Genomic DNA, 12,658 nt, shown 5'->3' with positions numbered 1-12,658 from the left:
TTGTCCAGGGGGGATACACACAGAAATAAAAATAGTCTTTTGAAAAAGGAGATTTGCTTTGCATAAGCATTAGGACAGGATGGCATTTTGGTATTTTGAGTGTTTAAGCATTGTTTTACCCACTGTTAACCAGCAGAGAGCACTTGAGTTTATAACATAACATCCATCAAAAAGGTGAAATTGGGAAAGGCTGTTTGGGAAGGTCCTTTTTCTCTGAGAGAGCCATTAAAAACAAACTGCCTGTGAAACTTAAAACGCTGCTTTTATGCATTATCAAGAGTGCCTGTGCTTTGTGAGAAAAAGACTGCTTTATAAGGACGAGTCAGTAGCATACAGTAAAACTTAAGGAAAGATTTGTGGTAAATTTTATCAGTAGTCTCTCAATAGTGTTAAATTCTGCACTTTTGAGGTACAGCTCCTCAAAATGTCAACCTTACCAAACTGATATGAAGAATTATCTCCCTAGTTCGGAGCACCAGGTTCAGATGGTACTGGTCTGTTTCCAGCTGATGAAGACAGCAAGCACAAGGACTTGTTGCCAATACACGGAAAACAGCTCCCATGTGATGCTGGTGTGTGGTTGCTTGCTGAAATTTATTTGTAGAGAATGGCACCATGAGAAAGCTTTGAGGCAAATGGCATTGTGAATCAGTGCATTAAGCCTACTTCTTTTCTCAGGCTATAGTACAAGTATTGGTTGTCATGAGTGGAATAAGAGTTGAAGGGTGGGAAGATGTGAAAAGACAGGAGGCAGAAGGATGCTGATATTGACCTCAACACCATCCCCCATCCTCAACCATGTGTTAATTGGAGGCTGCCTACCACATAATTCCAACTGAAACCCAACAGCAAATAGTCACCTGGAATTTCTGATGTGACTGGCATCTTCAGAAATTAACAGATTAGTGTTTTGCTGACTCAGGTCCACAGTATGAGTGCAGTGAATTCGGGCCATTGCATGATGTCTGATCCTAGTTCCACTCTCTCACCTCACCCCTCCCACAGATAACTTGGTGGGAGAGTACGGATCCTTAGGGGCAAGGTCACTGTAGGAATCTGTGGATTTACCAAATGAGCTGCACAGTCTTAAGTGTGGTAATGACATAATTCAGACACATCCTGAGTGACTGCTGTGTTGGCTGTTGGTGATATGTGGGCTGCGTGTAAAGTGTCTTCACGGGCGCAGAGGGGAGAGAATTATTGCCACGAAGTCTCTGACCTCCCTTGATTTTTAGTTTTCCATGAGACTTGTGGAGAAGTAGCCAAGGCATTCTCTGGATTAGCTCACAGCATGAGGAAACATGATCTGCAACCCGCCAGTCATGCACATACATGAGGCACGTAGCACTTGTGTAGGAGAGCTGCATTAGTAGAGAGACCGTACAAATCCTGTCATAGGAACAGGCGAGCAAGGGAGGAGCAAGCTCTCGCAGGCAGGGATTGTTGTAAATATGTGCTTTGCTGAAATACTGTTGCTGCTTTTGTGAGATGAATAATTAATAACAGAAATCTTATTGTTCAGGGTGGCAATTTTCAGGTCCTTTGGATGGGGATATGGAGCTGTTAGAAATGTAAACATCTCGTCTAGCAATTTCTTCAGCAGCGTGTTGTGCCTTTTATTGTTTGAATCTGCCTGGGAGTGGCTTTAAGATCCAGTAACCTGATCTTTTATCACTCTTGGAGGCTTCCTTTTCTGGTATGCCCTGATGCATTCAACACATGTCGGTATTGTACGCGACCGGCAATCAGAGCAATTCAGGATCACTTTCTCCGTCTGCAAGAAAGAGCAAATCATCCGTTGGTGAATGCTTCTCCGCTGGTCAGCCGTCTGCTGCTAATTTCTGCCTGCCTCATCAACCCCATTTAAGAGGCTGGAAGCTCGGTGGATGACCAAGCTAGAAAGCCTTGGCAAAATCTTATCTCGGGAGGCAAGACTAGTTAAGAATGAGAGAGAAAAGCTGTTTTTCTTTTCTTTAAAGGAATCAGACTGATGTGAGAACACCCAGTTTCTCACTGAGCAAAGCAGAGCAAGGCTATGAGCAATTCAAGGCTGAAGAGCAGAGACTCCCTTTAAACAGCACTAATCCTGCTACTTGTCTGACAAACGTCAGCCCATGGACTTTGGTTTCAGTGCTGTGAATATTTGCAGTGGCTTTGCATGTTGGAATACTAGCAGTGATCTCCTTTTTCCCCCTTCCCCTGTACATCTACCTGCTGAAAAATGAGTGAGGAAGCGAAAGAGAAAAATGCTAAACCGGCTCACAGGAAAAAGAAAGGAAAGAAGGTAACTGCCTGTATAGACAGTCTGCTGTATATGTCTTTTTAAACTCATTTTGTCTTCTAGCAGTTGGCTTCTGGGTGTGGAGTGGCTTTGGTTTGGTAATTTGTTTCAAATGAGGGTGATGGTAGAAGCAGGGTGATTTTGTTTATGCTGGATTCTGATGGGTGTGTTCTTTGCTAGAATCAGTAATCCCATCGCAAGGCAGCTTTGCATTATTGAACTATGCCAGCATTTAAATATATTAGCTATAGAATTTCAGTGAGGTTCTAGTTTTCTTAGTGTATTCCAAACACAGGATTAACAAGTAAACAGGTATCTGAATGAAGCCTTTTTAAAAGGAGAGGCTGATAATCAACATGTGTTCCTGCAAATGAATATTATGGGTGTTGGTTAAAAAACCCTAACTTTTAAAATATGCTCCTGTTTTTAAGAAGCTGATTTTTTACTGTGTGCCACTTCAGTCAGTGTTATGTGGTTTGGGGGCTTAGAAATGCTGTGGTTAAGCTACACTCTGGAATAAAATTCCTGTTTCAGGGGAACTAATTTGTGATATGGTGTGTCTTTTGCCTGAGACTGTACTGAGAATGACAAATTTGATCATTACCTTCTGTTACAATTTTTTGCTTTCTTGATATCCATGTAATATCTCCTCCCATTTTGAGGTGGATGATCTTTCATGTGTTTACACTCAGGAGCCAGCTTATTATATCTAGGGAGTTGACTTCTTCACGTTTTTTTCTAGCTAACATTTTGAACTTTAACTCAGTATGTTTATGTATAATGTCAATTTACTTGAGTACTGTGGAAAAAGACATCTGAAAGGTTTATCACTGTTGTAAAGAAAATATTCAGACTCTTACCCTTTCTTTCCTGAGTGTATTTGCTTCCCTACCATAGGAAAGTGTATGACAGCCTCATAGTTAATCCAATTCTTTGGTGAATGATGCAGTAAATACTGTAGAAACAAGGCAAATTAAAACAGATTGGCCTGCCTATTCTCCCAGAATTGTGAAGAACAGCTTTGGAAGGAAGCAAGGAAAAACATAATTGAAATCACTTTTAATGGTGAATTAGGATACCTTCCTGACATACAAAATGTTTGTTTCAGGCATGGTAGATTGCTTCAGGGCTAAATCTACAACTTAATTCTGGGATGAGCTTTAAATGTCGACTGTGTTAGTGGTTTTTACTGTGCTATGGAAATTATTTTATGGTGTTCAAAAATCTAGCTGTACTTCTATGTCACACACCAAGTTTTAGAGCTTAAGCTCATATAGATCTATGTCTTCTGGAGGACCAACACAACAGCCAACAAGACAGAGCAGCCCAAGTGATTAAGGATCACGTGAAGTCTGGAATCTCACCTGTTATTCCAGCAATGACTGGTGATAGTCTACCTGTATCTTCACCTTTTAAGGTTGATATTCTCTGTGTCAGAAGGTGAAAGCTGTCCTGTCCAAATGCACCCTCTGTTGCCTGGTACAGTGTGTCATTGGTCTCAGGCAAGGCGGAAGGGGAAACTGTCAGACATGTTTGCACTTGTGAGCAACTGCTGTGAGTGCTGAAGGCCTGTGGCTGGAAGCTCCCTTGATGTCATGCAAGGTAATGGTAAGGCCTACTCTTAGGTGCCTCAAACCTTTTGCTACATAAGCTGTATCTAACACCAGGGTGTGACTGCAGACCATTGTGTTTTGCTATGGAGTGGCTAGATATTAAGCTGCAGAACATATTGTTCCACTGCGCTATTTGATTTTTTTTCTTCATGCTGTTGGAATCTTTGAGGCTGCTCAGATATGCTGCACCATGCTGAGGTGTGTCCTTCATGTGCATCAGGGCTGCTTACGTGTCTGTATTAAACACAGGTTTGGGCCAGAACATGCCCACTGGGAAGCAAACTACCCTTTTTGTTTGTGTTTTTTTTTTTTTTGACAATCAGCAACCATTTCTTCTGGTGCTAATAGATATCTTCAATGTCTTTCACAGTCCATTAAAAGAAGGGTTTAAATGTACTGTGTTGGTTCAGAAGATGATGCTCTGAAAGTCCAGTGAGGAAGCACTCAGTTAACTCTCCAGAAAGAGTTTGATAAACAAATGGTGTTTGGCTCTAAGCTTCTGAGCCAGGTGAAAGCTTAACTAGGTCTGGGATTCCAGTGAGTTACACCACCTGTCCATCCTAAAAGTAGGCATCCTGAAATGGGTGTTTCCATGGCTGCCTTCCTGTTCTCTTTAGTCAGTTCCTTTCTTGGCAGCTGTGCTTTCTCTGTATTTAGCCTTTCCGTCACCTTCTGTCTCATTTGTCTTCAGAGCTGAGTGGTGGTAAGTCTTCCTTCTGCTCTTTGACTGCTGAGGTACTCATTCGTATCCCATTCCCTCTTCGTCATCTCTTGGTTTTTCTGTTCTCACAAAATTTCTGAAATGAAAATATGGAGAGAGCAGAAGGGCAGTGATGGAAAGGTCACATAGCTTGCCATGGGGAAACCACCAACAGCAGTGTGTGTTCCACTTTCCCAGACATGTGTGACTGGGATGTGTACCACAAAAATAAACTTCAACCTGACAAACCAGCATCTCGCTGCTGAGCACACAGATATGCAATACCTGTACATTTAGAGCAGATTGGCCAAAGCAGAAGATTTTCTCAAGTATGTCAAAATGTCAATCTGCATGGAGTGGATTAATAAAAAAAACTAAATTGGGAGATGCTGCCAAGATTTATTTTTGAGGATGGACTAGTTATATGAAAGCAAAACAATGTTGTGTTTAGTATAGTGATACTAAGTGGGGGGACAGCTTTCAAAGGATGATGAAGACACCCTAGCAGTGTTTATTGCTGAGGCTGAACTGAATGGGATTAGCTCTGATGGAATAGGAAGCCTAATTAGTTTCTCTGTTCCATTCTGTTGGATTTCTCTCTACCATCAGCCTGTGCCTCTTGCACTTGGGCTTCAGTCATCCTGCAATTTCCAGCCACTCTTTTATAGAGACAGTGTTTTGAAACTGTCAAGTTGAATCCCAAGGCATTGTGGAGTGGCTTTATCTTGTATGCTTTTGTCATCACTTCTCAGTAAATTTTGGAATCTCAATTATAGAAGAGCATTGAACTTGGATGTCGCTAGAGATGCAAGATGTGTTTTGTTTTGATTTTTATTGAGATAGAAGTATTCTTTCCTCTTCTTTCAGCAATCAGAATGGAGTTAGCCATGAAAACACTTGTGATCCTCTGAAACTTTAAAAGATAGTCAGAAGTGGATGAACACATTAGAAATAAAATTAGATCACCTCAAAGCTTTTGTAGTAAAAGATATAGCTTTTCCAATTTGATTTTACAGTTATTGGTTGGGCACCAGTCACTCTTGCTTAGTGGGACCTTTCATATTAAACTCTCCTACCAGAAGCTATGCTGGAAATGCTTGGTTTTATGTGGGGGAGAATCTTTCATTCTCTCTTCCTCTTCATGTTTCCAGACACCACACACAATGTTGTTGATGCATCTCTCAATGTGGATCTTGCTTAAATCAGCAATGGCAACTCCAAACAGAAATGTTATTAAAAGTGTTTGTTCTTAAATGTACTTAGAAGAGAGCTCGTGATTCTAGAGTAATCTGTTTATTAATCCACCTCACTGGCTTATATAGTGATCACTGTAGTGTGACTTCAGCACTCTATTCCATTGCTTTGTGTCAAATCCAAATATGCTGTGCAGGAAGGGGTGAGCTGCTTGTGCAGCAGATTGAAGATCAGTGCTTGGGGTCAGACAGTCTAGAGTAGCCAAGATTATGGCTTTTTTGGACTAATAGGAGTTTTAGCTCAATCCACTAGATTTGAGCCAGCAGCCTGAGCTCACCACACTGGGAGCACACTTTGCAATTTCTGCTGTGGTGTATTTGCTCTCCAAGGTTTGACTCAGCAGCATTAGTGGCTGTCCTCAAAGGGGACTTTTCTGTGGTTGCAAATGACTGAAAACCTGCTCAACAGTGTAACTTCACAGGGATAAGAAACTTTAAGGAGCTTATGTGTGAAGGTGGATGCTGAGAGGTCAGATGTTCTTGGGTGTGATTAGCCTTTACCCACTCTTGTGAAAATAACATGTGTATGTAATATCAATAGTTGTCTTATGGAGTTGGACTGGGTCCTTTATAGGCAAAACCTGCCTCTGCTGAAATAACATCACTGTTTTCAGTGGGGACAATACTGAGGGACCTGAGTTCTCGGCATTGCAAGAACTCAAGTAAGTAATCAGTGTGTGCATGTATTATTACAGAGGGATTTCTGGTGATCATAAGTCAGTGTCTGTGAAGACCAACTTTTGTCATGACAAGATGGGAAACTGTTTTGTTTCGATATTTGTGGTGGTATCACATGAAGACATCTCCTCTCCCAGCTGCCTTTCTTTTACAACTAGATTTACTGATTTGGTTGCTTTAATGAACTATGTCATATATTTTCAATTCTCATGCACATTATGGTTGTTGGGGGAGAATATTCACTGCTGTTTGCTCCCAGCGGAGAAGCACTCATTCCTAATGGTAAAGAAAATGTTCATGGCAGACTTCTCTAAATCTCTTGTACTTTTTAATCTATTCATACAATTAAGCTATTGGAGTGTAAATTGATTTTCTAAATTATTTTGTTTTCCTGGCAAGCTGAGAAAGGAAAATCTGCTTAGATTTGTGGAAACAAACAGCAAAAAGACTCTATGAGGAAACTGTCATCTTGTTTTGGTAAATACAGTTTCCATCATCTTGCTCATTTCAAGAAATTGTTGTTCTGGGTTTAAATTTGACTGTATGGTGGTGGTCTTGAACCTTGATCTGCAGTTGCAAATGATGCTGAAAATTTAATTCAATGACCTGATAAACAGGTTTGCTTTGGCCTTGCTTTCAAATTTCTACTTGTTTAGCTTTATCATCCACATTAGTGATGTGATGAGTTCTTAACCTCATGTGTTCAGACGATAAAACAAAGTATAAAGAAGCTCACAGGGCTTCTGGGACATACTTGTCCCATGCATGTCCAAACAACACAACAGCAAGATGAGGATGTTTTCAATAATTTTGGCTCTTCTTAATTAATTTATTCTACTTTTAAAATAAACTTCAGGCTTTAAAACTGTATTCCTGTGAATCAACTGCATTTACATTCTTCCTACCATCTACAAGTATCTGGAGTACCTCAGATAATACCTGTCACCTTGACTGGAATCACTTTGATACAAAATAATCAAACAGAATAAAACTTGTAATGACAAGTTTAAGCATCCTGTTTCCAAAGGAGCCACTTCAAAAGTTCATTTTCCCTGAAAAAGTGCCTTGAACACTACCAAGTTTTGGTAGAATTAGTCAACACATGCTAGCCCCTAGATCCCTCCCTCATAGAATGGCTTAGGTTGGAAGGGATCTTAGACATCACCTGCTTCAGCCTCCCTGCTGTGAACAGGGATGCCTCACACCTGGACTCAGCTGCTCAAGGTCTCATCCAACCTGGCCTTGAACACTTCCAGGGAGGAGGCATCCACAACCTTCCTGGGCAGCATTTTGCAGAATTACACTACCCTCATACTGAAGAACTTCCTAAGATCCACAGAATCACAGAACTTTAGAGATTGGAAGGGACCTCCAGAAATCATCAAGTCCAACCCACCTGCCAGACAGGATCACCTAGGGTAGTTCACACAGGAACATATCCAGGTGGGTTTTGAAAATCTCCAGAGAAGGAGACTCCACAACCTCTCTGGGCAGCCTGTTCCAGTGCTGTCTGAAGAAGTTTCTCCTCGTGTTGAGGTGAAACCTTCTATGTTCCGGTTTGTAGCTATTGCTCCTTGTCTTAGTGCTGCTGACCACCAAAAAGAGATTAGCCTCATCCACCTGACACACACCCCTCAGATATTTGTATACACTCATTGGATCTCCTCTCAGTCTTCTTCATATTAAACAGCCCCAGGTTTCTCAGTCTCTCTTTGTAGGGGAAATGCTCAAGTCCCCCAGTCATCCTTGTTGCTCTCCACTGGACTCTTTCCAGCAGGTCCCTGTCCTTCCTGAGCTGGAGAGCCCAAAATTTGACAGTATTCCAGGTGTGGTCTCAGCAGAGTAGAGGGGAGAAGAACCTCCCTAGACCTGCTGGACACACTTTTCCTGATGCACCCTAGGATGGCATTGGCTCTCTTGGCCACAAGGGCACATTGCTGGTTCATGCAGAACTTACTGTCCCCCAGGACTCCAAGGTCTTTCTCCACAGAGCTGCTTTCCAGCAGGGCAGCCCCAGCCTATAGTGGTGCGTGTTGTTATTCGTCCCCAGATGGAGCACCCAGCACTTGTCCTTATTGAACTTCATGTGGTTTGCTTTCATCCAGTTCTCCAGCCTGTCTAGATCTTATTGGATGGCAGCACAGCCTGATGGGCTGTTGGCCAACCCCCAGTTTTGTATCATCAGCAAACTTGCTGAGGGTACACTCAATGCCCTCAACCAGGTTGTTGATAAAGATATTGAACAAAACTGGACCCAGTACTGATCCCTGGGAAACACCACTGACTACAGGCTTCCAATTTGATTCTGTGCCACTGATGACAACTCTCTGAACTCTTGTGGAACCAGTTTTCAATCCACCTCACAGAGCAGCCATCTATGCCACATCTTCTGAGCTTATCTATGAAGATATTATGGGAAACAGTATCGAAAGCCTATCTAGTCTAAACCTACTCTCCCTTAACTTCAAACCATTGCCCCTTGTCCTATCACTAGACACCCTTATGAAAAGTCCCCCTCTAGCCTTCCTGTAGGATTCCTTCAGGTATTGGAAAGCAATGCTAAGGTCTCCCTAGAGCATTCTCTTCTCTATTCTGAACAACTCTCAGCCTATATATGGTTCAAATATGGGAAGTAGTTTTTTTTTGTCAACATAGTCTATGTGAAATGAAACATGAAGGTGTGCTAAGTAATTGAGTTTTGATATAATTAATTCTGTAGATAAATGATGGAACTTGTAACTTGAGTGCCAGTCCTTCCATCTGATGCTAAATTCCCACTTTAACTAGACAAAAAAATGTTGTAACACAATTCTTTAGCCAAGAAATCCTGCAGTTTCATGAGAGAACATGAAACCTGAGGGAGCTTCTTCATGTAAGTTCATCCTGTAGTTTTGAGATTTTCCCAGAAAATGCAAATGTGAATAGTCCTTGTCCTTCTGAAGGATGGCTCTAGGAATTTGAAATACAATTTTGGAAAATAGCTACTTATCTGTTTTTCTTCCTTCAACAGATTTTGCTTCCCCCTTGTGGGGTTTTTCTCCTTCCTTTAGTGAGCTATATTTCTATCTGCTATAGGACCAGTCACTTCCCTGTGTTGCCTTTTCTTCCATTTCTTTTTCAGAAGTTCCTCATAGGGTTTCTGAGCTGTTCCTTACCATAAATAACCTCGACTGTTGCCACATGTCTTCCACCAGGAAACTGATGGATTTGAGTACAGTTTCTGGTAGAATCTTCTGTTCTCTCAGTACTTTCCTTGTACTGAAATGGATGCTTCATAGTTGGTGTTTCACTTAATGTCCAAAAGGCTGTTGCCCCAAATAGAGTCTAGTTCCTTGGTGACCATTACTGAGTGCAGTGTGGCCAAGCATGAGTGCAATGGGCAGTATTCCAGAATGACTTGCATGTGGATCATTGCTGGTGTCTGGCACCTCAGCTGGAGGACTTACGCTATCTTCTACTTCATAATCTGGGCACTTACAGTCCAGCTCAGATGTCTCCTTTGCAGTAAATTGTTTTATGTGGAGTTCGGTTAGAGTTAGATTGGATTATAGAAAGTGGGTTTGAGCTACAAGAGACACAATTTCATACTGCAGTGCAATTACACACTGCAGTTTGGCAGTCATCAGTGGGACAGGAAATGATAGGAAAGTTTTTGCAATAGTCATCTGTTCACCATGTTGGATCTTCTTTTGGTAGGCTCCATGGCTGAGACAATTGCAGAATTCAGAAGTTTATAGTGATGGTACCTGGCAGGTCTGGTAGGTGTTAAAATGCTTATCTTACTTATGCAGTGATTATGTCTTAAAAATACTTTAATCAACCTGTCAGTTACAGATTGAGAAAACTTAAATGCATTGGGTGTTCTCGTTTGATTTCCAAATGTGAGTCTGTAGATCTGCACAGCCCTTGCTGGATGTGGGCTTGCTCCTCAGTCTGTTTGCCTTGCTTTTACTTTGTGAAAGTGGTGGTAGAACCCGAAGCTTTCCTTTACCTCTGGTTGACTGCAGGGAGGAGTAGGGGATAGTGCTCTGCACAGTTTCTAGGACTAGAGAGGCAACACGCTGCTAGTAGGAAAACAGCTCCAACACAGTTTTGTTCAAAGTACCAAAATGTCTTAGCAAGGAAGAGATGATAATCAAAGTAAGCATTTTAAGCAGGAGAAGTAGAGCTTTTCTTCTTATATTTTCAAAGCTCCATATTGATTGCAAACACTGGAGCCAGGGTACCATGCCTAACCGTTGGATCTTTATCTTGGCAAACAGGCTCAGCTTCAGGTTTCCAATCTTAATGCTATATGAAAACATTTTATTAAATTGCTAACTGTTGGGTCCTTATTTTGAGTGATGAAGCTTTTGATATCTGATCAAGCCAAAAACATAATGAATTCTCCTTTGTCACTCTTCTAAACGCTTCGGATTTCAAGTTTGGAATGTAAGCAATAGGTCAGTGCTTTATGGAAGTCATGGCAGTCTCCATGTTGTCTTCCATTTAATTTCTAGCTTGATAACAAAGATGCAGGTTGTTGCATTCCACTGACTGGCAGGTGTTAGTTCAGTCAGTTGAAAGTATTTGCTGGATAAACTGAGACAGGCATGAACTTTGCTCTTTTTTCTTCCCCAAAAAAGCACTGGGCAAACCCTGCATTTTCCCCTTAGCACTGAAGAGAAGAAACAGACTGGATGGATGACAAAAAAATAAACATGGGGTATTTGCTTTAGCATTTCTTCAATATGCAGTGAACACTGTCCTATTATGTCTAAATTAAATGCATGGCTAAGTATATTTAAAACACTTAAAGTGTTGCCATCACAGACTTGTTTCAGGTTTGTGCTTAAAAGGGATTTTTGGTTGCTGAGCATTCTCTATAGTGCATTAGCAATTTATACATGTAAACAAGGACTGATTTGTCTGAATAATTTTTGGGTTTTTGAGGAGTCATTGTATTGTGAAAGGGAATAACATGAAGCTATGTGGTGCTTCCTTCACGGTGTTCACTGCTGAGTCTGTTTCATAGCTTCGTTTTAATCTGCTGTTTAGGGGGAATGATAATTTGGGGGTGGGTAATAACTGTTATGTAACTGTTGTGTATTGCCAGTGTGCATGGCCTTTTTCTTGCAGTTTGATGTAAGCTTGTATTAATGTCAAAATGAACAGATCACTGCAAGCTGTGTTCCTCCTTCCCTTTTTGGATGTGTCATTCATGGCATAACCTGGAATGAAGAGTTGTATTGATTTGGGTTTTTTTCTTTATAAAAGAGTATAAAAACAAAGGTTCAAAAGAACACCACTGGTTTTTCTTTGCTACCTGATATTTGTGTGATTTCCCTTAATGACATTTTTAAGGAGATCCTCTTAGTCAAGGGATGGTTGATGCCTTTAATCAAGGTCATGCCACTCACTTCCATAGTTGGTTTCTAAACTAGAAAGAAAGAATATTTCTGAAATGACCCTGAAAATTTGTAAGATTCATGGTATTAATAAGACTCTTTATTTGAATGATTCTAGTGTGCTGGAAATTCATAATTGTCTTGGAATTTGCATCAGAGGAGTGAGTGGGAGAAGCTAGAAAAGGAGGTCTTGGTGGAGAAAATGGGGTGTTCAGAAGATCGGTCCAAGGTTGTGTTTCCTTGGGCAGGAGCAGGGACAGGACATCTGTGCAATTCTGCTGGTTTCCAGCTTTTTCTTGTTGAGTACCTTTGGCTGGGACTGTGCCTGGGCTTATTCATGTATTCAAAGCATATGGATATACTGATCTTGCAGGCTCTCAGAGGAAATACTGTTTCCTAAACCAGGGGGTGCTATGTGTGGTGAGGATGAAATTTATCCTGATGGATGGCTATCCTCAGGCAAAATCTCAGCTGCGTGTGAAGGATGCGCACACAGAACACAAGAGCCTAAGGCAGAGTGCTGTAGGATTCACATGTACTCTTGTCAGATGGGGCTAATTCTATGCAAGTGACGCTGAGGACTCTCTTCCCCTCTTCCCTGCTCTCCTAAACAGACCTGTAATTTCATTACTTAATTACTGTTGTGTGTTGTTGGGAGGTAGTATCAGTACTAATTAGTAATTAATATTTGCTGCAGAATGCCAGTGTGGAGTTAGCACAGGGGAAAGCCTTAACAACTAGAGCAG

The 12,658-nt window shown here is 41.3% G+C and overlaps 1 protein-coding gene across 2 annotated transcripts in view; it reads left to right on the top strand.

Moving 5' to 3' along the window:
* Positions 1 to 12,658, top strand: part of ANK3 (ankyrin 3) — a 430,392-nt gene that overhangs the window by 77,455 nt on the left and 340,279 nt on the right. The window contains exon 2 of one of the 2 annotated variants that reach the window (XM_064145163.1): positions 1,684 to 2,284. The exons of the other annotated variant lie outside the window; for it this stretch is intronic. Coding sequence (XP_064001233.1) covers positions 2,222 to 2,284 — 63 coding nt within the window. The 5' untranslated portion in view covers positions 1,684 to 2,221. The remainder of the gene's footprint in view (positions 1 to 1,683; positions 2,285 to 12,658) is intronic. 2 annotated transcript variants of the gene reach the window in all.

This window comes from Pogoniulus pusillus, chromosome 6 (genome assembly GCF_015220805.1).
Source record: "Pogoniulus pusillus isolate bPogPus1 chromosome 6, bPogPus1.pri, whole genome shotgun sequence".
NCBI classification, from domain to species: Eukaryota; Metazoa; Chordata; class Aves; order Piciformes; family Lybiidae; genus Pogoniulus; species Pogoniulus pusillus.
This window is presented reverse-complemented; position numbering and strand designations above follow the sequence as displayed.